This window comes from Coccomyxa subellipsoidea, assembly GCF_000258705.1.
Source record: "Coccomyxa subellipsoidea C-169, whole genome shotgun sequence".
Lineage (NCBI taxonomy): Eukaryota > Viridiplantae > Chlorophyta > Trebouxiophyceae > Coccomyxaceae > Coccomyxa > Coccomyxa subellipsoidea.
Genome location: NW_005178033.1, coordinates 1,859,120 through 1,886,001, shown reverse-complemented (window position 1 = coordinate 1,886,001; position 26,882 = coordinate 1,859,120). Strand labels below are relative to the sequence as shown.

The 26,882-nt window shown below is 54.6% G+C and overlaps 7 protein-coding genes across 7 annotated transcripts; 5 read left to right on the top strand and 2 right to left on the bottom strand.

Annotated features, from left to right (window-relative positions):
- Window positions 1-2,515: 2,515 nt before the first annotated feature.
- COCSUDRAFT_29762 (HECT-domain-containing protein) lies at window positions 2,516-5,260 on the top strand (the record flags this gene model as incomplete). The annotated part of the gene is made up of 6 exons (XM_005646989.1): window positions 2,516-2,833; window positions 3,053-3,250; window positions 3,598-3,783; window positions 4,149-4,262; window positions 4,403-4,516; window positions 4,693-5,260. The coding sequence occupies 6 exons, from the start codon at window positions 2,516-2,518 to the stop codon at window positions 4,849-4,851; spliced, it is 1,089 nt and encodes a 362-aa protein (XP_005647046.1). The 3' UTR covers window positions 4,852-5,260.
- A 1,717-nt stretch (window positions 5,261-6,977) lies between these two features.
- Window positions 6,978-10,805, top strand: COCSUDRAFT_66665 (hypothetical protein; the record flags this gene model as incomplete). The annotated part of the gene is made up of 9 exons (XM_005646988.1): window positions 6,978-6,983; window positions 7,134-7,487; window positions 7,636-7,755; window positions 7,885-8,022; window positions 8,303-8,482; window positions 8,754-9,029; window positions 9,321-9,480; window positions 9,623-10,403; window positions 10,553-10,805. 9 exons carry the CDS (start codon window positions 6,978-6,980, stop codon window positions 10,803-10,805), a joined length of 2,268 nt encoding a protein of 755 aa, XP_005647045.1.
- A 2,795-nt stretch (window positions 10,806-13,600) lies between these two features.
- COCSUDRAFT_16734 (hypothetical protein) lies at window positions 13,601-15,168 on the top strand (the record flags this gene model as incomplete). The annotated part of the gene is made up of 5 exons (XM_005646987.1): window positions 13,601-13,817; window positions 13,927-14,001; window positions 14,103-14,208; window positions 14,320-14,503; window positions 14,836-15,168. 5 exons carry the CDS (start codon window positions 13,601-13,603, stop codon window positions 15,166-15,168), a joined length of 915 nt encoding a protein of 304 aa, XP_005647044.1.
- A 521-nt stretch (window positions 15,169-15,689) lies between these two features.
- On the bottom strand, window positions 15,690-18,430 carry COCSUDRAFT_16665 (peptidase M16 inactive domain family; the record flags this gene model as incomplete). Its single annotated transcript, XM_005646986.1, has 8 exons — window positions 15,690-15,905; window positions 16,087-16,088; window positions 16,175-16,419; window positions 16,726-16,931; window positions 17,177-17,425; window positions 17,700-17,950; window positions 18,090-18,191; window positions 18,283-18,430. 8 exons carry the CDS (start codon window positions 18,428-18,430, stop codon window positions 15,690-15,692), a joined length of 1,419 nt encoding a protein of 472 aa, XP_005647043.1.
- Window positions 18,431-20,033: 1,603 nt separating this feature from the next.
- COCSUDRAFT_42785 (hypothetical protein) lies at window positions 20,034-21,695 on the top strand (the record flags this gene model as incomplete). The annotated part of the gene is made up of 6 exons (XM_005646985.1): window positions 20,034-20,150; window positions 20,281-20,421; window positions 20,630-20,797; window positions 20,959-21,069; window positions 21,275-21,460; window positions 21,600-21,695. The coding sequence occupies 6 exons, from the start codon at window positions 20,034-20,036 to the stop codon at window positions 21,693-21,695; spliced, it is 819 nt and encodes a 272-aa protein (XP_005647042.1).
- Window positions 21,696-22,404: 709 nt separating this feature from the next.
- Window positions 22,405-24,571, bottom strand: COCSUDRAFT_16852 (hypothetical protein; the record flags this gene model as incomplete). Its single annotated transcript, XM_005646984.1, has 8 exons — window positions 22,405-22,653; window positions 22,802-22,941; window positions 23,083-23,289; window positions 23,389-23,471; window positions 23,587-23,768; window positions 23,975-24,026; window positions 24,139-24,323; window positions 24,449-24,571. Coding segments are annotated over 8 exons (1,221 nt in total), but the record flags the coding sequence as incomplete, so codon positions are not given.
- An 893-nt stretch (window positions 24,572-25,464) lies between these two features.
- Window positions 25,465-26,749, top strand: COCSUDRAFT_24389 (PSI-D1 precursor). Its single transcript, XM_005646983.1, has 3 exons — window positions 25,465-25,734; window positions 25,932-26,243; window positions 26,439-26,749. The coding sequence occupies exons 1-3, from the start codon at window positions 25,507-25,509 to the stop codon at window positions 26,475-26,477; spliced, it is 579 nt and encodes a 192-aa protein (XP_005647040.1). The 5' UTR covers window positions 25,465-25,506; the 3' UTR covers window positions 26,478-26,749.
- The last annotated feature ends 133 nt before the right edge of the window (window positions 26,750-26,882 follow it).

The following is a 26,882-nucleotide window of genomic DNA, read 5'->3' as shown; positions in this document are numbered from 1 at the left end:
TACATGTTGAATGTCTGTTGATTGCTGTCTGGACCTTGCCAGGTACCCTGCGTTGAGGTCCCTGCAGGCAGCGATGTGGCAGCAGGCAGTCAGAAACCTGGACGAGCTGGGCAGTGTGGCGGCTCTGCTCGCATGGCTCCCTTCAGAGGAGAGTATTGGGGGCAAAGCTGTTGCAGCTGCAGCCCTGCTTGGGAACACTGCCCAGGTGGCAGGCGCTTGCCTCACGGTGCGCCCCCAGGACATTTGCCCCCCATAGAAAGCGTTGATGGGAGGAGTGCAAGGTTGCATGTTGAAAGAGTATTTTGCTTGGAGGAATGCACTTTCATTCCATGAGACTCTGACAGGCCTTTTTGGAATGCAGGATGCGCAGCTGCAGCTTGATCAGTCCTCCTTGGCTGTACAATTTGTGACAGTTGCAGGCTGGCTCATGTCGGTCATTCCCTTGCAAAGGCTCTTTGACGCAGATGATCACATGGTTGACGAAGATGATGATGTGTCAGAAAGCATGCCCTCTTCAAGCAACCAGCCCTCAGGTTTGTTCTGCCACTACATACCTGCAACTGCACGCATGCTCTCCTACAATTGTCACAATGGCTACTGGCAGCTATCTCTGACAAGTCTTGGTGCATGGTGTTCGCAGAAATGCTCCATCTGAATCTTCAGGAGCCCCTAGCAACTTCACTAGCAGCCCAGATAAATTGTCTGGCTGAGGCTGCTGTCCTAAAGCCGATCATATCCATCCTGTTGCCTTCGACACCTGCAACGGCTGCTGCAGCATCTCGTAAGCTCCTGACCCAAGCTTCTTTTCATCTTCTAATCAATATGATCAAAGCTTGAGCCGGCCTGTGATGCAGCAGAGGTCCCTGCAAAATGTCATGGATGTCCACCTGAATATCTTGTGTGGTGCTTGGTCACTGCAGTGGATGCAAAGAATGGGAGGTCTACCAACGCATCAGGGGTGAGGAAGCTGCTGGAGCTGCTGAGCATAATGCTGGACACGCCTGCTCTCAGACAGAGCACCCTCATAGTCTTGGCTGTCCATGCTGAGCTGGTGCCTCGCCTTTGGTATTCTTACCTCAAGGTACACCCACTGAATAAGTAGTACAGCACCAATAATACACCCCTGATAAACGGTGGTATCTCGACTGTGGTTGCCACTAGCTAAATACAGCTTCACAAGCAATGCCTTGTGAATTAAGCGAGAAAATTGCTTGTGCATATGCAGGCCATGCATGCGTCATCTGCATGGGAGCCATCCAGGGATGAGGCCTGCGACCCTGGCTGGATGCTGCCGCTTGTCGTCTTTGCGCGCACCTACAGCACCTTCCTGAGCACCTTTGGCGATGACTACATGTACCGCCTGCAGAAGCCGCTGCCGCTGGCCGAGCTGCACCAGCCGGGGCGCAACAGGGGCCTTGTCAGCCTGCTCAAGTTCGCCATGTGGCAGGTGGATTTTCTCCGCCCGATTTACGAACCTCCCCACTTCCTGCCTCACTTCCTTCCTCTCTTCCTCCCTCACCCGGATTTCTGGGGGATAAATGCTGTGCTCTGCAAATTTCACAGTCAGATGTATAATGGATGATGTCAGATGGTATTATCCATCGCAATTGTGGCATGTCAAAGCAAAAAGCACAGCAAGCAAAAAAGAGGGTGCAGATGTGTGCTCCTGTATTGACCTGCAGGTGCTGTGGGCGGAGAGCGCGCCTGCGCCCCACGGATGGACGGCCAGGGCGGCTGCAGTGCGGGCAAAGCTGAAGGAGGCGGTGGGGACGCTGCTGGGCCAGCTGTACAACCGCAACTGTGGGAGGCAGTTTGCGCCGCCGCAGGCCTTTCAGGCGGAGGACCTGCCACCAGCGCGCTTCCATAGCGAGGTCAAGGTTGCTGCCGCGTCCGTGGGCGGCCTGATGGAGGCCAAGCACACCCGCGTCTGGTCCATCCTCACGTGGGCTTTCTCCACTTCCTGCCATATTCAACCGTGCTTTGTCTGATGTTGTGCACATTTGGTGACTGTCTCAATCTCGGAGAGGTGGTTCACAGCTGTTGTTTGACGATGTATTTGGCCCTCTTCACTGCTGCCATGTGAATGACACATTGGACAGTGGATGCCTGTCAAATGCTGAGTCGTTGGAAGTTGATGGGGCCAGGCATGCGCCGTTCCTGGTTCCGTTTGAGGAGCGGGCGCGGGTGTTCCAGACGGTGATCTCGGGCGACAGAGCAGAGCGGCGGGAGATGGGCATCTACGGCCCGCAGAGCTTTAGCATGATCCATCGTTCCAGCGTGTTCCAGGCATGCCAAGTCTTATTTGAGCGGTGCCCACGTATTGGCAGATTCACTGGATGTGTTCCGACGCCAATCAAGGTCATGTGACAAGGCTTTCAGAACAACGTGCTCTGGCATTTGATGTGCCCTTTGGCAGCAGGTTGAAATGATGTGGTCGTCAGTTGACGAGAAAGAACGTAGGAATATCAATGTTGTGCAATATCAATCCAGACTCTGGACCATGCATGTGGATGTCATGTGCGCTGATGCATGGCATTTCCGGGTGCAGGATGGCTTTGAGAAGCTCAACCTGCCAGGGGATGCGCTGCGGGGGCGGATCAGGATCCAGTACGTGGACAGCTTTGGGGAGGTTGAGGCTGGGGTGGATGGCGGCGGCCTCTTCAAAGACTTCATGGAGAACCTCATCAAGGAGGGGTTTGACCCGCGAATAGGCCTGTTCAAGGCCACGCCCGACCAGAAGCTCTACCCCAATCCTGCCGCCGCCACTGTGGAGCCGAACGCCTTTGCCCTCTTCGAGTTCATGGGCAAGATGGTCGGCAAGGCCCTGTATGAGGTGAGGTCATCTCCCATTGTTGTTGTCACCTTCGAGCAACCAGCATGACATGCCTGATACTGTTTACCCTGAAGATCGTACCCATAGCGCTGTATTGGGAAAAAGTGAGCCGCAATGCTAACGCACTTGCTTTTCATATTGGGGAACAGTGTGGTGCATTGAAAGGTTTGTACCAGGGTTTTGCACTGCCTCATCTTCGCTGTTGTGTATGTGTATCAGGGTATCCTCCTCGAGGTGCCGCTGGCGGGCTTCTTCCTGAAGAAGCTGCTACGGCGCGGCTGCGACCTAAATGACCTCCCCTCGCTGGACGCCGAGCTGTACCGCCAACTGCTGTTCCTGCGCGACTACGATGGCGACGTGGAAGACCTCGCCCTCACCTTCACCGTCACAGACTCCGACTTCGGCACCAACCGAGAGGTGACGCCCGCCCACCCACATCTCGCCGGGCGCTTGAATGAAAATGCGAGCACTGCACAGCAAGCTGCAAGGATGTGCACTATTGAGTGACCTACCCACCCATCATGCGTGATTGAAGAGGTTGGATGTTTTGGCTTGAGTCAGCTGAGGATTGGGTGCTGGTTGGTGTCCCTGGCAAGGGTCTGCTCGGCATCGGGCATGAGGCAGGGAGCGCTGCTTGTCTGCAAGTCAATAATCAGTTACAACATTGGTTGAACAAGGTCACCTCTGAGATTGTGGAAAGCTTGGGCATGTGCAGTTGTGACGCTCCCCAAAGATGTGAGTGTTGGATCATGGGTGCTGCGCAGATTGAGCTGGTGCCGGGATCGCGGGAGCGGGCGGTGACGGACGGCAACCGGCTGGAGTACATCCACCGCGTGGCCAACTTCCGGCTGAACGTGCAGATCAAGCGCGCCACCGACGCCTTCCGCCGCGGCCTCGAGGACGTCATTGCGCGCGAATGGATCACCATGTTCAACGAGGCCGAGCTCCAGGTGGCACCCGGGCAGAAACTGATAGCGTTTATCTCCACTGCAGGCAATAGCACTCTTTCTGAGGAGCGCAGTTGGACAAGAGCTGCTGCTGCTGGAGTGCATGTACTTAAAGAATAGTAGGGCTGCCCCATTGCTATTCCGAAAGGGCTTGCGATTGTGATGCATAGTATGCATGTGTGCGAGAGGACATGTAGAAGAGCAGCAGCCCTTTGCTGGCAGCCGTGCATCCTGTGGTATTGCTGCTGCCTGGCTGGCAGAGACGCTGGAGTCATTGCACCAGACCCAACAAGGGGAAGGATCTTCAAAGTGCTAATTGTGTGGAACTCTAGTGCTGTGCATGGGCATAACCGGTGCGGGCTGTGCAGGCTCTCATAGGAGGCGGCGACCACCAGGGCCTGGACTTGGAGGACATGAAGCAACATGTCAACTATGCAGGCGGCTACGGCACAGATCATCCAGTCATCCTGGAGTTCTGGAGGGTGCGCTGAATCGACTGCCAGGCTACCTTGTGTGTATGTTCTGCACTGCATGCAACAGCTTGCCTCCATGTATTGCCAGCATGATAAGGTGTGGCCTGTTGCTGCGATGCGGCTTGATTTGGGCAAAGGGCGATATGCAGGCCCTGCAGGACTTCACGCCAGAGCAGCAGAAGGCTTTCCTGCGCTTTGTGACATCCTGCAGCCGGCCGCCGCTCCTCGGCTTCCAATACCTTGACCCAAAATTATGTATCCAGGTGGGTGTCGTTTTTATGCCATGCCATTTTGCATGTACCCACTGATGCACACGTGAATCTTCTCAATGCAACTGCCCTCTGGCAATTCATTTGGCAAAGTTTGCTCCATGGGCTGGAGAGCACTGTGCCTGTGCCTTGGTGGTCAGTGAATTGATGGCGGTGATCATGGGGTGCAGATGGCAGGATCGGTGTTGGATGAGGCTGCACAGGAGCGACTGCCTTCAGCTTCCACCTGCATCAACCTGCTCAAGCTCCCACCATACCGCTCAGCAACAGCCATCCGCGACAAGCTGCTGTACGCTGTCAAGAATGTTGCCGGCTTTGACCTGAGCTGAACAGCCAGCTCAGCTGGGGCCATGCAGGCATCAGAGTCTGAATATGTAGAGAATTCCACTGGCAGCCAGTCTGGAATAATAGTCAAGTGGCGAAGTGGCCTCAGTCAGAGGTCGGCCTGAGACTCCTGGCAAGGATAAGATCACACCTCTCGCGTAGAAGCTTTAGCCTTGCTCAGGCAGAATTGTCCTGTGAAACAAGATGTTGTGCCATCTAGAAACTCCCGTTCACCAGAAACACGCTGAACATGGCCTTTAAGGCTGTTCAAATGTATAAGATATGCTGGAATTCTTGCAGATTCTATGCATGCAATTTGTGCTAAGCGCATCAACTAGACAGAAATGATGTCGGTGATGTTCTCATCAGTGATCATCACATGCATGATGCATGTAATAATATGGCCTGCGGAGCATGCTGGCGCACCTCATTTAGAATGTGGATTCCAGGCCTCAAGTTGCAGACTGGCTCAAGCCCACCATTATGCCTTTTCACTTACAGTTGTGTGCGCGGCAGACTCAATGGATTCCAAGGCGTTTAAATGCCAGAGGGTGGGAAGCCAACCCAGAGGCAAATGATTTGCCGCGCATGGAAGTGCTGGTTCAGGCGGCGGATAGTGCGAGTGCACGGACTGCTGCAGCGCTGCTAGCTGCAGGACCGTCCGGCTATGCGTTCCGCACAGTCAACCATTGACTGTGACATCATGATCATTTGCAAATTTGCATGCACTGCGCAGTGCATGCATGGCATGTGTGCAATGCATCCTGCGGATCCGGAGCTCTGAGTCAGACCATGCCATGCCGCCTGGTGGCACCTAGCCACCATGCCGTGCAGCAGACATGGTGACTCACTGAGTCGGACTATCAAGTCAAGTTGACTGAGTCAACGGTTCGGCAAGCTGCACAGCTGCAGTCGAAATAAAAATTTGTCAGACTGCCCAGTAGGCGGCAGTGGCGCCACTGCCTGTGGCAATGCATGTCCAGCCAGGTCCTGGAACTTCTGTGAAGCCTGAACAAGGACCCAAGCTCAAATGATCAAAAATATTGGAAGTTCCCCATCCAGCCACCTGGACACCTACTAGGACGCTTCCGAAGCTGCGGCGACCGGTGGAGATAATGTCCAAATTTGGCTCCTTTCAACAAAAGTTCCTTCCAGGAATGATCGGAGGACACTTTTGCATCGAATACCGGACGGGGGCAGGGCCGGTTCGTTTTCGGAGACAGATTAGAGACCTGGTTGACGCCGGCGAGGAGATTTCTTTTTGTTTGTGGGTGCTTCAGAACTCCGTTTACCGCACAAACGTGGTCGTCGTCTTAGGACCCTTCAAACCGCACGTCTGTATCCAGGAATCCGCTTACAGGCCTGAAGTAGGCGCAACATCCGACATTCGTGTCGCTTGTCGCCTCTGAGAAGGGGTCTGGAGACCTTCACGTGGGATTGCGTAAAACGTGTGCGAGAGTTGCTGACTCTTTACCCTCGTCTGGAGATGGGTGTCTTCAGCTCGCGATGCAGCTCCTGAGTACGGAGGTGAGGTTTCACTGGCCTTCAACGCTGCTGCGTGATGCTGCTCTCAGGGCCGGCAAAGTCGACGGGCCTTGAGGCATTGCATGTCGGGCAAGACGGAGTGAGACCGATGCAGATTTCTGTCATGTAGAAGTACCCTCATCAGCAATCTGTCGTCGTGTGTTCTATGCACGTATTCAGTGGCTTGAGTCGAGCATCCTGAGTTTCCAGGGTTTCCTGTAATATCTGAGGCATCTGGAAGAAGCCAAGTCCTCCTTTATTACATGACCGTTGATTCTTTGAGTGGCTACTTACAACCACATGGAAATTTCTTCCAATGTGCTTGTCGTCTCTTTGGATGGACGGAGGGTGCTGTAGATGTATATCTTATTAGGCTTAGTTTATCTGGCTGGGGACCCACAGAGGAACAGTGGCCAACTTCTGGTCATAATGGATTGCCTTGGTATTTATTGCACATTCTCCTTTTACGGAGGTTTTAGGACAGTATGGGCAGCAGGTGTCTTACGTTTCCCCTCTCCTGAGGAGTTTGGATCTGTGTGCAGACTGTATCGAAGCTGCACGACTACAGAAGATGGAGGGATTGCGGATGGGAATGAATGGTCTTGAAATGAAGGTGTGCTGGGAAATTCTTTCTTCCATTGATTGATGGTACAACTGGTAAACAGAGTTCTGCCTTCCAATACTTTCTTCTGCTGTTCTTCTACAGCAGAAGAAAGTATCTGCTGTGCCAACAGCGCTCAAAAATTTCTGCTGCCCTGTTCAGGCGCCAGGCAATGCGCAGCACACAATGCACTCGCAGCACGGCTTCCACGTCAAGGGCTCCGGCTCCTCCAGTCAGTTCCCAACCATCCAGGAGGCGTCCCAGGCAGAGGAGAGCGGGGATGGCCTCGTGCCAGAGCTGTGGCGCGTTAGCTGCAGCCCAGCTGCTCCCGTGCCCCGTGTGGGCTCAGCAGTCACAGGACTGCTGGGGCTCTGCGCAGACAGCAGCATGGCCATTGCCAGCACGCGTGGCCTGCAGCTTCCGGGCAGCCCAGTTGAAGTTGTGGGCACCGCGCACAGCAGCCATGGCATCCGCCGCCTGGTCAAGGCGGTTGTGCGCGGCCTGCGCGCATGCCAGGTGCCCTCCTCTTGTCTACATGCTCGCCGAATATGCGATGGGCGCCACTGGGTCGCTCTTGCCATGATGGATTCAGCTCCAGACAACCTCCAGAGCTGGCTATCCCCGAAGTGGCATGCAGCCTGATGGGGGTTGTGGTGCCATGCAGGAGCCTGAGGCGAGCAGCGATGGGCTGGGGGGCACGTATTTCTTCATGAATGAGGCCGGCCGGCGGGCAGCCATCGTGAAGCCCTGTGATGAAGAGCCCCTGGCACCCAACAACCCCAAGGCACTGCTCCTGTCCTTCTCAATTTGCGGATACTCTGATGATTGCATTATTTTTAAGGACTGCCACAGCAATGTAATACTTCATTGTCTGCCAGGTGCATCACCTGAGGCAAATATTTGGATGATGCAGGGGTTTGTTGGACGCGCAATGGGGGAGCCCGGGCTGAAGCCGAGCGTGCGCGTCGGGGAGGCGGCCACGCGCGAAGTGGCAGCTTTCCTGCTGGACCACGAGCACTTTGCCAAGGTCCCCCATACAGTCATGGTGAAGGTGAGCGGCCCTGTGGGAGAGAGCGTGTGCCGGCGACGGGGTTGCAGTCTGGCTGTGATGAAGTACAGCTCCCTCTACTGATCCGGGAAGACATTGCTGGCAGGAATCGAACTTTTATATTGCCACTCCTGAGCCAACGCCCCCCGTCGCGCACCACGACCTGCACTGCTGATCATTTCTTGCATGTAGCCTTCAAGGGCTGTTCTCTGTGATCATGATGGCTTATCCAATCTTGAACGGTATGATATGGAGCTCAATACTTGTTGTTTCGCGTGGGCAGGTGTCGCACAACATATTCCACGTCTGCCAGGACGCAGGCAGCCCGACATCCATGGTCAGCACCGACGCCATGTCGACATCGTTTGGGTCAAACCTGTCATCCTCCCTGCACGCCAGCCACGCCCAGCCCAGCCCATCTGTGTCCATGGACAGCAGCGCCCCAAAGCTGGCCAGCCTGCAGGTGAAGACAGTCCCCTTCAGTCTGCATGTCCCTTACTCCGTGAGTGCTCCAAGCATGTGCATTTCTCAGGAGTTGTTGAGTCGCGACTGCTTTGCAAGTATCAATCTGGAGGCACAGAAATGCAGATTTCAAGGCACAGCAATCGCCGAAGGTGAGAGGTAGGGCTACCTTGCAAATTGGACGTCGGCATCGGGCTCTAAATAATTGCGTATAGAGCCCCTGATGTCGGCCAGGACAACAGAACTGATACTCAAAGTGCTGCGCGGCGCAGGAGTACGTGTACCATGATTGTGACACGAGCGAGATGGGGGCGTCGCGCTTTGCGGCGCGAGACGTGCACCGCATCGGCATCCTGGACATCCGCATCTGGAACACAGACCGCCACGCGGGCAACATCCTGGTGCGCCGCCCGCGCGACAGCGCCCTGGCGCTCTCCGGCCTCGCGCGCCTCGACAGCGGCCAGCTCGAGCTGGTGCCTATCGACCACGGCTTCTGCCTGCCCGAGTCCTACGAGTCCCCCTACTTCGAGTGGCTCTTCTGGCCCCAGGTGCTTTTTCGCCTCCAAATGCATGTTTCCCAGTTTGTTGCTGATGTCCACGTCATTCCTTCAGTGACGTGGCAGCATGTGGTTCTGAAAAGTGCGCACTTGTTGGCTTGTTGCGCAATTCCACATCAGCCGAGAGCTCTTTGTCCTCTACTGTGAGGTCACTCTGCCCTGGATGCTTCTGCTTCCCTGGACGATGTTACAACGGCTGATTTCTGTATTCAGGCAGTCAGTGTTGTGGGTTGTTATTGTTGAGCATGCAGTGTTGTTGAGCTGGTGATGTCTTGCGCGCAGGCGATGGTGCCCTTCAGCGAGGAGGAGCTGAGCTACATAGCGCGCCTGGATGCTGCGGCCGACAAGGAGCTGCTGCGACGCGAGCTGCCCTGCCTGCGCGAGGAGTCCCTGCGCACCCTGGAGGTCGCCACCCTCCTGCTCCAGCGCTGCGCCGCCGCAGGTGCCCTTACCTGCAGCATCCCCATCATCCTCTTGCCGTCAAGATTTCTCTGCTGGGTGTTCTTAACTTGACTGTCTCGTGTGTTTCCTGTTTGCTGAGTGCATGTAGCAGTCTCATTGCTAAGCCAGGATGTGTGATGCAGGGCTAACGCTGGCGGAGATCGGCGCGGCGGTGTCCCGGCCGCTGGTGGGCATTGATGAGGACCCGTCCGAGTTGGAGCGCCTGTGCCTGGCTGCGCGCGCACACGCCGACGCCCTGAGCGTCTCAAACGACGAAGAAGATGACGAGGACGGCGACTACAGTCTGAGCAGCAGTGCCGCCGAGGACTGGATGCCCCAGGAAGCCCTGCAGCGCGCAGACATCAGCGGCCAGCAGGGGTTTGTCGCGGCCGCGCAGAAGCCGGCGGCCGACCCCATGGAGTGCACCAGCAGCAGCTGCCTGAGCTCGGGCACGGCCTTCAACGCGGGCACCAGCTTTGAGCTGTCCTTCGGCGGCAGCGGCCGCCTCACCATCGCGGTGGAGTCCCTGGGGCCCTCCGCCCGCGGCAGCGCTGAGGACGACGTGCTTCTGCACGGCGCCGGCAGCAGCCGCTCCGGGGAGGATCTGCTGTTCGACCTGGACGACCACCACGGCCACCCGGCAGACGCGCCCGCCGATCCCTGCACGCCGAGCGGGGCCGCGCGGCTCGGGTTCCGGCCGTCTGTGACGCTGTTGTCGCCCGGTGTGTGCTCCTCCCTGGGCGACGCCCCCTCGCTGTCCTTCTCGCCCGTGCACGGCGCGCCCTGCGACCTGCACCCGGCCTGCGACGGCGGCTGCGACGCCCGCACCACCCCGCTGGCCGCCCCGCTGCCGGCCATGGCACGCTCCGTCACCGCCGCCTGCGCAGTGCCGCCCTGGCAGCACGCCCAGCGCATGGCCCGCAGGTTGGCCCCTCATCCTGGCTTCCAGTGCATTCCTAAAGAGGCCTGATCAATGAACAGTCATACACCGTAAGGACCTTTTGCAGTGTCTACGGGCCGGTGAAAGCTGGGCTTGCGCATGTGTTCTGATGCGTCCCGTTGCGGTCTTACAGGCATAATGACAAGGAGGGCGTGAAGCGCATCCGCCGGGCACGCGCCGGGCACCGGGCTCAGCCGCACAGGGCAGCCCCGCTGAAGACGGCGGGCGGCTGCTCCCTGTTTGGGGGCCTGGACGAGGAGCAGTGGGGGGTGTTCATGGAAGTCCTGGAGGACGGGCTCGCGCAGACTCTGGCAGAGGGATGCTGGAGGCAGGCAGCCGCCTCCGGCAAGGCCGGCGCCTTTGGCGTCTCCTGCCCCCGCTTCTAGCTCGACGCAGGTTGACCATGATATTTGCCGGCTCTTTTCACCTCGCGAATTCTTGTGGCGCGAATCCAGACCAGGGAAGCTTGGCAGGATATGGAGGTATTACCTTATCGAGTTGTTGGCGGCGCACTACGTGGGGCCTCTGTTTCTCGCGCACATGCTGCTGCTGGTTGTTGCCTTTGGCTGAGAGAAGCTTTGCATATTCTGCATGTATTGTACGGATCTCATGTGCTGTTGCACCGTTTGAAGAGAGCTCTTTGCTGGAAGAGGGGCTTTGTCTCAGGGTCGACCTAATCTGAATGGGGTGAGCCCAGCTAGATTGTATGCTGCATATGCATATGTATCAGACCTGTTGAAGGTTAGGGAGGCAACCTTGTCTCCATGAAGGAAGCTTATCTTGACTGGCACTCGATGTTTCAAGTGGCAAGGGTTGTGATTGATTGCGGTGTTTCGAAAGGAGCAAGCGTGGGGTCTTTTGGAGTTGTGTGGAGTTGTCAGCCTGTCGCCAGAGCTGCCAATCAGAATTTTTTGCTAAGTCTTTGGCTCTGGGAGGTCCAGAGCTGCAAATGTTATTTTAGGAGCGGTGGGTGCTTGCTGGCCTCATAAGAGTGTCACAGAACGGTTGAATGAAGCGCATGCCCTCAGATGTACCCTAGGATTTTACTCGGGAGCAGTCCTCCAAGGTGAGCATACTGGCACAGCTAGCCAGGCAATTTTCTGGGGAGAAGGAGCACCTGCTGTGCCAGTATGAGTCCCTGCACGTTGTGTGTACGATAAGCGGCGTGCGATCTTTGATGCGCCGCCCAGGTCTTGAGCGGATGTGTGCGTGTACTCTTTGAGGGAATGGTGCTTTGAGTGTGATGTTGTACCTTTGATGTGGAAGTGTGAACGTGTATGAGTGATGGCTCAGTTGCCTGAAAGCTACGGGAACGCTGCAATGTGAGGTCTATTAGGTGGCGCACTGGACATATTCCCATGGCACAATGTCCCACAGATGAGCTCTAGTGGCAGTCTTGATTACCAAACTCGGACTTTAGTTGATTGCAAAGATGGTATTGATGGTTCAGTGATAAGTGGTGTTGCGTGCTTGTTCTGGTATGCGTATGCAAGCTGGTGCAGAGGCTCCTGGGGTGATAGACTCTGATTCTGGATGTCAGAATCTTACCAATTGGCGCTTGTGTTGGAGAAGTGCCTCTGCTGTGTAAAGCACCTGGCCAGCCCATGGGCTCCAAAGAATTGCACAACTGTTGTGAGGGAATGTCTTTCAAAGGCTGATAGCTGGCTAGCAAATTATACTACTCTTCAGAGAGTAATGAAGGTGTACAAGAGGACATCAACACACAGGAAGGAAGGAAGGAAGATTACATCACTCCAGCCGCCTAGGGCTGATTGGATGAACTGGCAGCATCCAAATAATCAAAACAATCCATCACAAAATGTGCAACACCAACAATGTCCAACTGCCACATGAATTGCTGCATCGTCACAATGGCTGCACCAAACAGCCCAGGATATCTGTCCCGAACAGATTGCAAGGCAGGGCACTCAAACACAAGGTGGCGCTCATCCCCAATAACCTGCTGGGCACAACGCATGCACAAACGCTGGGGCCGGGGAATCCTTGCCCAGCGGCCCGAGACATTGGGCAGACTATGACAACCCATCCTGAACTTCAACAGTATACGCAAGCAACGGGCACTCAAAGGCTGCTGTAAGAGCTGGCAAGGGTGGCGCACACAAGCTGGCCTAGCAAACCATCTGTGATATGTACACAAGGTGGCATTGCTGGACGGGCAGGTCCTAGGGCAAATGTCAATGTCATCCCAAACCTGCAGTGCTTGCGCATCTAGCAGCTGCATCACAGCATCAACTTCCACAGGAACAAGGGTGTCAAACCGAATAACAAACTCATACCCAATCCGGCGCAAGCCCCGCATGAAGGCCCAAGCCCAATTCTTAACATTACGGGTTATGGCATCCCAACAATCATCAAGGGCCACTTGCCTGTGAAAATTATTTGCAGGCAAGGCAGCCAAATTGTTCCAGAACTTGATAATGCGCCGCCACCACACACAATCAAGGGTCTGCTGATTCAACTCCTTAAGCAAGATGGCACCATGCACAGAGGTGGGGACGCCAGCAATGTCTCTCAGAATTTTCAGGTGAGAGGAGGCCAAGGCAGCCCGGCCCCGCCGGCTGTCGCCACCAGGAAGGCTGCGCAGGCCCCACACCTCACAACCGTAGGAGGCAGTCGGCGGCACACATGCATCATATAGGCGCAACAACAGGCCAGCTGACATGCTGCAATGCAACTTCCCATATTGCTGCCTGAGCTGAGCCTGAGCACATGAGGGGTAATAGGAGGACAGTTTCCATCCATCAGGAAACCCTAAATATAGGCCTTTCTGCTGAGTCAGAGTCAGTCATGTAGGTGACTGAACTGAAGTTCTCCCTCTCCAGTCTGTGAATATGATAAAACTGAGGGTAACACTCATTCGTAGCTCACTTTGACGTTGCAAACCTTTGAAAGTTGACTCTGGTAAAACAAGTGTCGTCACTCATCCCATCAGTATCTCTAACGTTAAAACTTCTTTGAAGATTAGTGTGGCTCAGTCTATTCGCCCCTAATTTTCATCTAACAATATTGTGGAATAAGATTTTTACTTGAGATCTGTGATCGTCGATCTTGAACTCTTTTCTGTGCAGAAGATGCACCATGTGAGATCTACGATATTCTTTTTGCCCTTGTTCAGATCAGGAAAGATCAGGTAGGGAAATTATCAATAGAATAACATCACATGTCTTTTGGACAGCTTGTCATCGGCCCACCAGGCAGCGGGAAGAGCACCTACTGCCATGGCATGCAGCAGTACCTACAGCTGACAGGCCGAAAGGTCGCGGTCATGAACTTGGATCCTGCCAACGATGCTCTCCCATACGATTGTTCGGTAGATATCGCGGATTTGGTGTCACTAGATGCAGTCATGACCAGCCTTCATCTTGGGCCAAATGGAGGTGGGCTTCTGACTCGAACACTGCGCATGCGGAGGGTCAATGCTCTCAAATGATATATGGCTGTGTTACACTTATTCACCAAGGCATCTTAAGCGCATTGCATGTGCAGGCTTGCTGTATTGCATGGATTTCTTGAGCGAGAACCTTGACTGGCTGGAAGAGAGGCTGGCCCCTCTTCTACAAGGTTTGCATGCAACGACCGTCCCCCAGTCACCAGCCAACATTCCCTCTGCCAAGTGTGCACTATGCATAGCACTGCCTCGCGGTAAGATCGCATGCATGCAGAGGGGTACTACATCATCATTGACTGCCCGGGGCAAGTGGAGCTCTTCACACTGCGCAGCGGGCTGCAGAATGTGATCAAGGCCCTCACAGACAGATTGCACATCAGGTATTGCAAATATCTCCTCATGGCATGCCAGTCCCTGGTGACAAGTAGCCTCAAGCAAGCAGGGCAGTCGAGATTGCAGGGGACATCACTGTGCTGAGCGCTTGCGGGCAGGCTGGCAGCAGTGGAGCTGGTCGATGCGCACCTGTGCTCGGATGCCGGCAAGTTTCTGGCGGCGCTGCTGCTGAGCCTGTCCAGCATGATGCATTTGGAGCTGCCCCATATCAATGTCCTGTCCAAGGCTGACCTGGTGGAGGCCTACGGCGAGCTGCACTTTGACCTGGACTACTACACTGAGGTGAGACCACCCAGCACCCTTGGCAAGCCCGGCCTCTTCTGGCAGCCATGCAGCTTCTCGAGAAGGACATGCACTGCATGCGACTGCAGAGCCATCTTGCTGAATGGCTGAAACAGACCCCTTCTCAAGAGGGTATCTGCATGATCTGCATGTCCACTGGCATGTCCTTGTAGCAGATGCCCTGAAGGCCTGGTGCTTTGGATGCGACCCTTCCTGCTTGTGATTGGAGACATGACGAAAGGGCACTCTTACAGTTATAAAGACAGTCCTACTGAGTCTCTTCTGTTTCGCCCTTGTAGCTGAGCTTGAATGTAGCTGGCATGGGGCTGCAGGTGCAGGACTTGTCCCGGCTGGTGGACACGATAGGCGAGGATGCTTTTGGGCGGCGCTACAGGAAGCTGTCAGAGGCGCTGGGGGAGGTGATTGAGGACTACGGGTTGGTGAACTACACGCCGCTGGCCATAGAGGACAAGGACAGCGTGCAGAGAGTGGTCGCCCTCATAGACAAGGCCACCGGCTACGTGTTTGCGGGCCTGGCCGGCAAGAGCCCGTACCCGCCGGAGTTTGTGTACGGCGCCGGCGCGGCCGACAGCGGCGCGGCCGACATGTGGGAGAGGCACCAGACCCAGCAGGAGCTGCGCGTGCACGAGCGCGAGCCCTCCTGACCAGACTGGCATTGGGTGAATATTCTTAGATGCGTTACATGGCATAGGTTGGAGATGAAATGAAAAAAAATTGTATGTACAAAGATCAAAGAATGGCATCAAAGCACTTGCAAAAACATCAAAAAGGGAGAAATTTGTGATTGTCTGTTGCTAATGTCAATTCAGTTGTGTCAAGTTTGATAATCTGTGCCAAACTTGGTTTCAACCAGAGTTGCAGAAAAGTAGGTTTGTAAGTCCCAGTGTCCCAGTATGTGTACCAACATGGCATTTTGCAAGGTCTACTCCCCGCCAATCTCGCAAGTCCACCATCCTTGTACAAAAGGCAGCTTCTGTCTCCCTATCTATCTCACTTGCCACAGAGCCTGAATCGTGGCTTCTGCATATTTTACACTCAAAAGCACATATCATTATAGCTGCAGCATCAATCTCACCAATTACCCAGACATGCGGGGAAGTTGCAAACATCACTGCTCAACAGAAGTAATTTCTTGCTCCATTACACAGCCGACAGCTGATAATTGTCACACTTTCAAGGGCAGCACAAGGCCCCTGAAGCAGTTGTCGGGGGTGAAGGTCCTGGCGGCCACGCCTCGGACGTCCTCAGGCGTGAGCTGCTCAACGAGCGCGGTCTCTGTAAGCAGAGACTGCCAGGAGCCTGTCAGTGCGTGGTACGACGCCAGTGCGGACGCCATGCTGCTGTTGCTGCGCAGCGCGTCCACCAGTGTCACCTTCGCCGCCTGCACAGGGTGCACACAGCACAGCCTCAACTCCCAGACAGGCATCTTTGAACACTGCAGCTGCAAATTTTCAGGCAGGTCGCATCTGGAGAGAGCGAGCTGGTACGTGTAAGGAGAATATAATTTCCTGATGCACATGGTGCACACCCCACCCAACTTCCAGGCGGGCACCTTTCAACACTGCTGCTGCACGTTGTCATGCGGCAAGAGGCCGCATTTGGAGAGGGCATCCAGAGAGAGGCGGCTGGCATGTGTGTGAATGAGGGAACATGCCTTCTTGATGCGCTGGAGTTCGCGTACAGTGGGACCGCTGTCGGCCAGGGCACTGATCTGGTCGGCCAGCGCGCGCTCGACGGCGGCCAGGCCAACGTCGGAGGCCGGCAGCGCGTACAGCAGCGTGACGCAGGCATGCTTGTCGCCCGGGTAGCTCGGCACCGAGTTGGCCGTGTAGGCAACCCCGCGCTGCACCAGGTTCGCGTTTAAGCGCGCCGTTCGCGAGCCGCTCAGGATGTCACTGCGGGGAGGCCACAACGCACATGGTCAGCTACAGTAAGTAAAGCATCTGCTTGATTCGTGTTCAACAGTGCCTCAAGCCGCACACAGGGCAAGCCTGCTTGACGCACTTGTGGCACAAAATGGTAATGGACTCCTCAAGCCACTGCTCTACGCTCTTATGTGGAAGGTATGTGATGCATGGGCATGACCTAGGCACTGCCTCGGCCTTACGACTCATGCACATACAGCTTTTACACACACAGCGGTGCACAGGAAGCAAGATTGCCAGCTTGGATGACCATAGACTTGCCCTTTATGAACGCACCTGATGATGTCGTGGACGGGCGCGTCTGGGTGGGCGACCCCTGGCCGGTAGAAAGCCTGCATGAAGGCAGGACCAGCCTTGGCAGCCTGCTGCAGCTCCATGGGGCCCTGGCTCGGCCTCGGCAGCGCCTCCACAGCACTGGGCGCCGCTGCCGGCAGCACCTCCTGGCGCCAGCCGCCAAAGTACTTCTCCGCCAGATCCCTCACCTGCACGCATGCCCATCCTGATACAATCATGCGCGCTTGGGGCAGCTTAATGACAGCCTTGTGTACGCATCAGCCCCAACCTCAAACAATACAAGCAGTATATGATTTGCCACACGTTTTTGATTTCAATTGGGAGGCTGGTTGTCTCCTCACTGACTTAGGACCCTATCAAGTACAGGGCCTGATGAAGAAGACCCTAAAGCAGAGGCAGGCAGACAACATTATGCGCGCGCCTGCTGGGGCACAATGTCGCCGACAACGGAGATGACGAGGTTGCGGGGCCCGTAGTGGCGCCGGAAGAAGGCCTCCACCTCGCGGCGGCCCAGGGACGCCACATCGCGCTCAAAGCCGATGACGGGGCGGCGGTAGTTGTTGGCCAGCGCGGCCGCCAGAAAGGCCTCCTGGAAACGGCCCAGGGGCGCCGAATCTATGCGCGACCGCCGCTCCTCCGCCACCACCCGCTTCTCGCTGTACAGCTCCCTGAACACCGGCGCCTGCGTGTCACATTTCTCTCAGTCATGAGGATTCATTAGGGTGCACTTTGGGGTGGGGCCCCCAATATGGCATGTGCTGACTATGACATCTACGGCTGTGCAGGATCCGAGGGTGGCCTCAGGGGTGGGCTTGGTGAGGATCAGCAAACACGACATGCCCAGGCGGGAGTTTGCCTGGTCTGTAAGCAATCTGTGAGTCTGTCAGACTGATGCATCATCATGCAAGTGATGTGCAGGGTGCATGGGCAGACAAGCTGTTGAGCTGCACTGGCACCTGGAAGCGCTCGGCCTCGAGGGCGAACCAGAGCTCGAGCTTGTTGGCGGGCAGGCTCATGAAGTACTTGGTGGCGTCGTGGCTGGTAGTCGCATTCAGGCCCACCGCGCCGGACCGCTGCAGCAGCGACCCGAACGCGTTGGGCTCCACCAGCTCCCCCGCGGCCGCCACCAGCTGCTGCAGCTGCGCGTACAGCTGCCCCGCGCGCGACGCCTGCCCCGCCTCGTGCGCCTCCCAGAACGCGTAGAAGGCTGCGCAGCAATTCGTGCAATATCGGCAGGTGCAATTGAAGCTTGGACAAGCACGGACAGATTGTGAGTCATATAAGAGCACTGGCTTTGGATAGCTGTTGTGTGTGTGACAAAGAAAACGGCCGTGCAAGGGCTGCACCTTCATCCACGGAGTTGAGCAGCGCGGCCTCCCGCAGGTAATCCTTGGTCCCCAGCCTGGCAGACCCCTTGAAGGCCATGTGTTCCAACAGATGCGCGATGCCTGTGTGCACACTGAGATATAAAACTATTGCTGGTGGGGAAAGAGAAGCATCAGTGGGAGAAGCAGTGCAGAGCTCTTGGGGCGGCCTCACCTGTCTGGCCATCCACCTCGTCAAAGGCTCCCACGTTGGCATATGTGTGCACGCTGACGATTGGCGCGTTGTGCCTCTCCATGACTATAAAGTGCAGGCCATTTGCCAGCTCAAATTCTGTGATGCGCTCTGTGAGCCTCTTCTCCATCTCCATGGCGCCTGCAGGGAGGCATGCAGCCTCAGATCATACATGACAGTTCTGATGCAGAAGCGAGCATTGCCCAGCTCATTATCAGCAGAGCGTGGCAAAAGGCTCACCAAATCCAGCTGGGGCTGATGAAGCTTCACAAAGGTCGCATCGCATCGCTGAGCTAAGTGTGATCGTTGCAAGCATGCCTCGTCTAGAAAGGCTGATCTGTTCCCCTCTATCATTCGATCCATCTGTATTGCTTTGAGCACGTGTGGTGGATCTGCACTGACGCTTTATGGATCTTGTTGTCCTCACATCTTCCTTGATCTGAAGATGGGTCAATTTTTCGAATCTGGCATTACATGCAAGTGATCGATCCGGTAACATGCAATTGAGACTAATAATAGAAAAGGTCCAAAGATGCAGATGGAGATGAAATGACAATATAGGAAGTGATGGTCAAGAGAAAGAGAAGGATGACTCACAAGCCACGTGGCACCTGATCAGCAGCTTCGTTCCAATAAGAAGGTGCACATGCCCTCTCTAAAGGGAGGATGAGATGACGGAAGCGATGTTTAAATTTCCCTGAAAGAGTTGTATGCAGCAGTGACATCCTTGCGATCGAAGTCTCTAGCTCAACCTATGCTGCAATTCGATATTTTAGGCTTGACTTCCTCCAATACTTGGACTGATCCCATTGGCCCAGGAAGATCTTTGAGAATTTCACGGCTTGTAGAAAAGGTCCTTCCTCCTCGGCGTTTTGTAAAAATTAATCAGGTCCTTGGGCACAGAGAACATACGAGACGTGTAGCAGCTCAGGCAAAGTCCGGGACGGGCATGAGCTTTGACTTTACTGTCCAAGAGCCAATACAGGAAGCGAAGGAACAGCAGATCACCAAAGATAACTTGACAGAGCGTTGGTCTCAGCAGTCACGCCATGGCGACAAGGGCAATAGCCAGAAGGAAAGGCAGCCCCAAGGACAGCAGCTTCACAGAGCTGAGGGACGCTCAGCAGTGGCCACCATCAAGGGATCATCACCTAGATTGACAAATGCTGATTCCCCCGGTACCGCAAAAACTACCCAGCGGAAGCGCAGACGAAAAGCCAAGAGGAGGAGTGAAACATCTGGAGAGCAGCAGAACGTCAACACCCTGAAGCAGGCAACAGAAGCTTCAGGTGATAGAGAGGCCGCTGCCATACATCCTGGTGAGGGGCAAGGCAAATTTGCAGAAGCACCACAATCTGAAGCCCATGACAGCGCAGCACATGCAGCCTCAGCAGCAGGGGACGTGCTGCAAGTCCGACGGGGAGAACTGGGACCAAGCTTGCAGCCAGCATTGTTGCACCCTGGGAGCCCTGCAAGACAGCCCTATCCAGTTGGGCAGACAGTGCAGCTGGGCAGCGCAGACAGCCTGGCCTTCCTCATGGGCCTGGGCTTAAGCACTCAGGCGGCCAGTGATACGCTCAGCAGAACCCTCTCTTCAGCCTCCGATGGACGAGCAGGAGTCCAATTCAGACGCATCTCTGCGTGGCAGGTAGGGTGAAGGCCAAGCATAGCATTTGAGACTGTGTTCTGAAGAAGAGTTTCTTGCGGCGACTGAAGGAAAAGTGTGGGGGCAGATGGAGGCAGTGTGCCGGTCACTCGTGGAGTACAACATCAGGGTCCGGGATCTGGGGCAGCTGTTTGTCACCTGCCCGGCACTGCTCACTTGTCGCGCAGAGGATATCCATCAGCGGGTGAGTACGCGCGTGTCTACTGTTGTCATTGTTGAAGGACAGACGTATGAGTATCTTTTCTACCAAACATCAGCTCTTGTGCTTGACACCAGGTTGAACATTACCTCCCTGAGTAGAGGCGTGTTTGCAGGTAGAAGACATCTCTCAAATGCTTGGAGCACCCACCAGCAAGATCACCAAGGAGAGCTGTCTTGCGAACCTGATCTCTGGCGCACCCGGCATCTTGGCGGATCCCGATGCCATGAGACGGTTGCAATTCCTTGTCGGTCACGTACAGCGCATTGGCAAGAGCCTGCCAGAAGAGTGCAGCGGCACCTTGTGGGCAATGGCCTACAAGTGCCCAAAAGTGTTTGCTGTAGATGTATGCTACTCCCCTGTGCTTGCATAATATTGCTCCGTACAGACTTTCTCGTGCACCACAGCATTTCCCTGCTTGTAGGACCAAAAAATCTGCCAAAAAATATATTTGTCTGGCACAGAGTGTGGACGTCCTGCAGTCAATCAGGTTCCTGACCCTACAGCTGCAAGTGGACAGCAAAGGGACACTACTGCTGGTGGCCTCACATCCTGAAATTTTGATAACGGGCATTGCTGAAGCCTTCGAGGCCCTGCTCGCAGTGCTACCCCTTCAAAAGGCAGAGCTCAAGGTGAAGGCCTGCCCTCTTGGCACCTGAATGAAGATTTTGCCAGTGTGCCTTTACAACAGTTGTTGCATCACACTGATCTGTCAAGACGGCATCAGAAAGGAACTCATGGAAAGATCTTGCTTTGACTGCCTCCCATGCATTTGCCAAATCCATGCGTGCAGGCGGTCATCAGGAAGCACCCTATCACATTGGGCGTGGATGTGGAGCGAGCTGGAAGTGTGCTCAAGGCGTTACGTGCAGGCGGCATGGAAGATGCTGAGGTGGTGCAGCTGGTGCAGAAGTTCCCAGCTGTCCTGTCCACAAGGCCAGTGCTTGCCCAGCATTCCTCTTCTGTACTCTACATGCGTGCAACAGCATCCTAAGTCAGCAGTGGCATGTCTTGCAACTTGAGCTTCCCCAGGGTAATGCCATCAATAATTGGCGGAGTACAGCTCAGGCTGGCTGATGTGATGCTGGTGCAGGCCCAAGGATGTGCAGGTGAGGCTGGCATTCCTGACAAAGCTGCTGGGCGTGCCAGCGGGGAGCATCTTGGGTGCACCGAGCCTCTTCTTCAACAGGTCTGTGGTGAGCACCATCGGCCCACGCTTCAGCTTCATCAAGGATTGTCTGCCGGATAGCACCGCCACATGGGCGCCCACCACGCTCCTGCGCTCTTCTGATGAGGTGAACGGAACTGGGGAGATGGTGGTGCCAGGAACACACTGTCAAGCTCTTGTTGCCTGCTTGCACTTGTGATCACAGCGCCTGACGTGGCTTCTGCTGCCACGGAAGAAGAGTCTTGACCAGGCATTGTGTGTGGCAGGACTTCTGCGAGCTGACAGAGGCACCCCTGGAGCAGTATGCAATCTACAAGAAGCAGTGGCAGGAGGCGAATGGGAGAAGGTTTCGAGCAAAATAATCCCATAGGGGACTTTGAGCACTGCATGTATATCTGAACACTGATTGAATTAGCAGAAAATTGATGCAATGGCATGAAATTGCCAAGAATACTTGAACACAACATTGGAAAAGCAAATAAGCCACGAGTTTACACAGTTCTTCTGACAGCTGTACAAACTGTTTTGAAGCAGATCAACTTGACCGGAAGTTTGAGCTTGCTGTCACTTTAACGATACATCAGTCATGACTATTTGTGCCCTCAGCTACCCTTTGGGGCTATGTAATCGTTCGCACTCCCGTACTTGAAAGCGTCAACCTGCAATGCACAGTCCAGCTCAGAAGCAAGCCTCCTGAAGTATCACAGCATTTGATACAGATCTGAAGGCTGACACAATGTGTTGTGAAGATCAGAACACCCACCAGGCAGCGCCACCGGAAGAGGAGGCCAGGGAAAGGTCTCAGCAGGGTCTCATGCGCAGGTGACATGAAGGACGCCAGAGAGAAGAGGATGTCATAGAATAGGATCCCCAGGAAGCTTGAAGCAAACATTTGGCCAGCCTTGGGCGAGCGCATAAAGACTGTCATGCGGAACAGCTGGCCAGGCTCGTTTGCAATCTGCCCCCCAACCACCTTGGACAAGCAGCTCCACTGCAAGTAGTCCTGCATGCCACAACACCTCATCAGATTGCATGGCATCCTGAAGGATCAGCAGTGGCAACAATGACTCTTCAAGTTGAGCATTCTAGATATGAGTCCAGTATGTAAGGATTAGAACAGAAACATGTGTAGTCCTGAAAAGAGCATGGAGTTACTAGCCCCATCAAAAAGATGCTGGCGGTCACCTGCATGAATGGTCTGTAAACGCTCTCCCCATATTTTGCCATGTGATAAAAGGAAGATCCGAGGTAGTTCTGTATTATGTTTGGATCAAAAGAGTCGCCATCAAAAACTTGATTGCTCCTCGTGCCCATGCTGAACTGCAGCAAGCAGAGATACACCCTCACGCCACTTAAAAACATGCTCAACTGAATGAACCCACGATAAAGCAGCATGTACCTACGATAAGGCAACCTAATAAAGAAGTAAGATCCCAGGCTCTGTTCGAATTTGTAAGCAGAGACTTACCTGCATAGCTGCCGTCATTGAGATCGCGGGTGATTTTGGTTGCAACAATTGAAGGGCCCCCCTGCTTGTCTGATTTGTTTCAAGAGCAAAAGCCAACCCCTCCGTCAGGCGAGGCAGATGCCTAGCCATTGATCCAAAGCCTACACACCGCAACACACCCATGAGGCTCTGTGAATCATAGCTACTGAATGACAGGCCTCAAGTATGTGCTAGTCCATGTGTATGATTGGATCAACAGTACACCGACGCGGCTTGAATATGCCTAGATGGATTGGTCCTACCTGCAAAACTGAGCGCTGAGCGGTTGCCTGCTGAGTCCCCAATGTGGAGCAGGCGTGATGTGATGGGCTTTAATGGGGTGTCGTGCCAGTTGGGCACAAAGCCAAAGAAGGGCCGAACACATGACACCCCATCCAGGTCTGAAATCCCCCTGTATCTGGGCAGGTCACTCAGATAGTCCGCATACACATCCTTCAAGCTGGGCCGCCCTGTTACACACGGTGTTCAGTCCACCTGTACGAATTCCAGTGCAAAAGTCAGGGCTTCTCAAGGCATGCAACTGGAAAGGCATGCAACTGAAATCTCACCTGGAGTCGGGTCTGTGTAGGCAAACATGTAAGTGGTGATGCCGTCCCGAGCAGGAAACACCTCCCAAAAGTACTGCAATCTCCTCTCCCTGTGTGCATGCATAAACTTGACCATATGTTCTCTCTGGCACACCCCTTCTGCACTGAACAATATTATTTACCACTCAAAAGGCAGTGTCCTCTGTCACGGCGTGTCACCTGTTAATGGGAGTGAAGGACCAGAGCAGGTCTGCAGACGTTGTGGGTGGCAGTCCAGTGGCGCAGCTGCCCACCATGAGCACAACAGAGTCCGGCTTTGTGCCGCGCCGCGCCTGGGCTGCTATGGGGCTGAAGCTGCCCATGGCATCCACCAACACCTTGGCTCGCACAGCCACACCCACCTAAACACACAGACACACGTCTTGTGATCAGCGAGTGACGCCAGATATTACAAAGAGCAAGTATTATGTATGCCAGGCAGAGAGGTAGTCACCTGCTCCTCTGAGTCTGTGCCGAAGGAGACTTGCAATCTGGCCCCCTCGCCTCCCGCGCCCGCAGCCAGGCCGTGCACTGCATCCTTCCCTTGCATTGCCAGCTGGATATGAACCCCCTCAGGGTGCACTGTGGCGGCCTTGAAAGCAGCGCCTTCCAGCAAAGTCCTGCGACAGCAATCCTCCCTGAGGCATCGCCGCAAGGTTGTCCCAGCATACCAACAACAGTCGAAGGGCTCTTTTTTTATGATGCATATTTTTGTTTGAGGCCAGCACTCACCCTCCAGCTTCAAGGAAATGCTCTTTGACATATTTCAAGAGGAGCGCGGGACTGACACCACAGTTCAATACATCTGTGGTGGTGATCTCTGATATCCCCTCGAAGCCCATTCTCACAGGATTGAATTCTGACACTAAAACCTCCTCAAGCTCTGTCTCTGACAGCAATCCCATCTCGACGAAGACCTGCAAGTGGCATTGCAGCGTCAATCAGCGATCTGTGAGCCAAGAGCCTTCAAGCATCACACGCGAAATTGGGCAGCACTGCATGCATGGCAGAAAGATGGCAACAGTCTGGGAGGTCGATGCACCTTCATGTCTTCCCGTGAAATGTTCCACTCCTGGTCTCTGCCAATGAGCTTCCCCCTTTCAACGCAAGCCACTTTGATCCCTCGCTTTGAGAGAGTGGCCGCAAGGAAGATCCCCAAAGTACCTGCTCAGAAAGTCCAGATATATCATGCGAAGTATGGAATGTACTATATCAATCCTGGATGAGCTTCTCTGCTTCTCCTCTTTCAAGACAGCCCAACAGCACAGAAGATGCTCAAGCATGAATCGTTGCCAGGATAATCACCGCCAAGAATGACAACATCAAACTCCTGGTAGCACGGTTGAGACAACGGTGCTTTAGTCTCAGTGATCACTTCCCGGAACGGCATGCGCTCAGCATCGCAAAGCTGTCTCCAAGCTGCGTCGGCATTTTCCAGATTTGCCAGTGCTCGATTACCAGGGACGGCCTGCAATAGTGAACCGTTCAGACACACTCCAGCAAGCAGAGGGAACTGCAGGTGTGATAGAAAAAGAAAGGCACCTGCAGAAACTCTGTCAGATACATCGTGCCATCAGATGTTGTACTAGGCCTGTCTTGCTCTACAATTTGGGCTCTGCACAAATTTGAGCGGTGTGAATGCCGCTGTGCTTGCATTAATGGCCTTGCTGCTGCAGAGCTCGATGAAGCTAGCTTGTTACTAGCTAATCTAGTGCACAATTGCATGTTGCATCTTGAATGCAGACAGTGATGATTGACATCCATCGATCGATAGGTTTCTGATGCAGTAAGTACAAGCGGCAAGCTTCGCAAAGAATCCCTCGTTCGATTCCTCGACAAGCACAGATAAGGAATTAGCCATATACTTTATAATGAACGGTTTACAGAAGACCTTGCTGTCGGTGTGACTTTGTGCCGAAGAAATTGGTCATCAAAACGACGAGACCTCAGATCAGGGTTTGCTCCCCTGTTCCAGTCAATTTACAGGGTCATCGAGGCAATAAACCTTATCGAGGTCGAGATTCTCGCCTTTCCGTTCAGCGTGCGATATCAGTTGCAGTTTTGTCCGATACATTCTGGGATCCGTCACAGAGTGCAGCCATGGCCTCGATGATGCTGACCGCTGCGCCCCTCTGCTCAGCACCGTCTCGCCAGAGCAGCTTCCAGGGCACCGCAGTGCGCAGCAAGCCCGCTCTGTCTCGCCGTGTTCTGTCCCTGAGCAGGGCTGTTGCTGAGGAGAAGGCTGCCTGGAAGCCACCGACATTGGATCCCTCCACCCCTTCTCCGATTTTCGGCGGCAGCACAGGAGGTCTCCTGCGAAAGGCTCAGGTGCAGAAACTCAAATGGAGTTGGCTGGAATGCTGTACTGTGATCCTTGCAGTCCTGTAATTTATTGCCTCATAAAGCTGGATGACCTGTTCCACTCTGTCACGTACGGGCAACCTAACACCTGCTCCTTTTCAACCTGATGTGCATCTGCACGTACATCAAGACCCATCAAACAAAGGACTTTCCTTGTGGTGCAGATCGAGGAGTTCTACGTGATCACATGGGACGCAAAGAAGGAGCAGGTGTTTGAGATGCCCACTGGCGGCGCGGCCATCATGCGCTCAGGCCCCAACCTGCTGAAGCTGGCCAGGAAGGAGCAGTGCTTGGCGCTCTTGACGCAGCTGCGCAACAAGTTCAAGACGGACGGTCAGATCTACCGTGTCTTCCCGGACGGTGAGGTGCAGTACCTGCACCCCAAGGACGGCGTGTACCCCGAGAAGGTCAACGCTGGCAGGACAGCAGTCGGCGCCAAGGACCGCAGCATCGGCAAGAACACAAACCCCGTCGCGGTGCGCTCTCACTCCGGACTGTCTCTGTGCTGTGCTCTCAGGTGGTGTCACTTGGGCTGCTGCAGGCCTGATGTATTCTGGGCAATGGCCCGAGAGGCGCGAGCTCTACTTGTGTCTATAGAGCAAAGGGTTTGTGGGTTGTGTGTGTCTGAGTTAATGAGCAGGCAGGCATGACTTGTGTGTATGCAACTGCAGGTCAAGTTCACCGGCAAGCTGGGCACCTACGATGTATGATCAACCACATTGTAGTGTGGGCGGCTTTGGGAAGTAGAAACCGAGGAAGGGAGGGCAATTATGGTTGTCAAGCAATTGCAGAGGGATAGCCCAATGTCCATGTCCTGCTATTGCAAAAAGAAAAGAGTGCAATTGCACCGACCGTTGTAGCTTTTGTAGATGCTGCAGACTGAGAAGAAAAAGCAAATCACTGTTTTCCAGGGTTTGGATGCAAACCATTTGACGACTAGTCAAACCTTCATGAGCATGAGTGTAAGGATCTGGGTATTGTCATGGTCCAGCCGCCCATAAGGAATGGCGATGTCTCATAGCTGAGTGGGTCATAATTTATGTAGCACCGCTTTCAAACTTGTCACCATTTGTATGCTCTTGCAAAATTCCCAGCGCATGAATAAAGTTGCAATC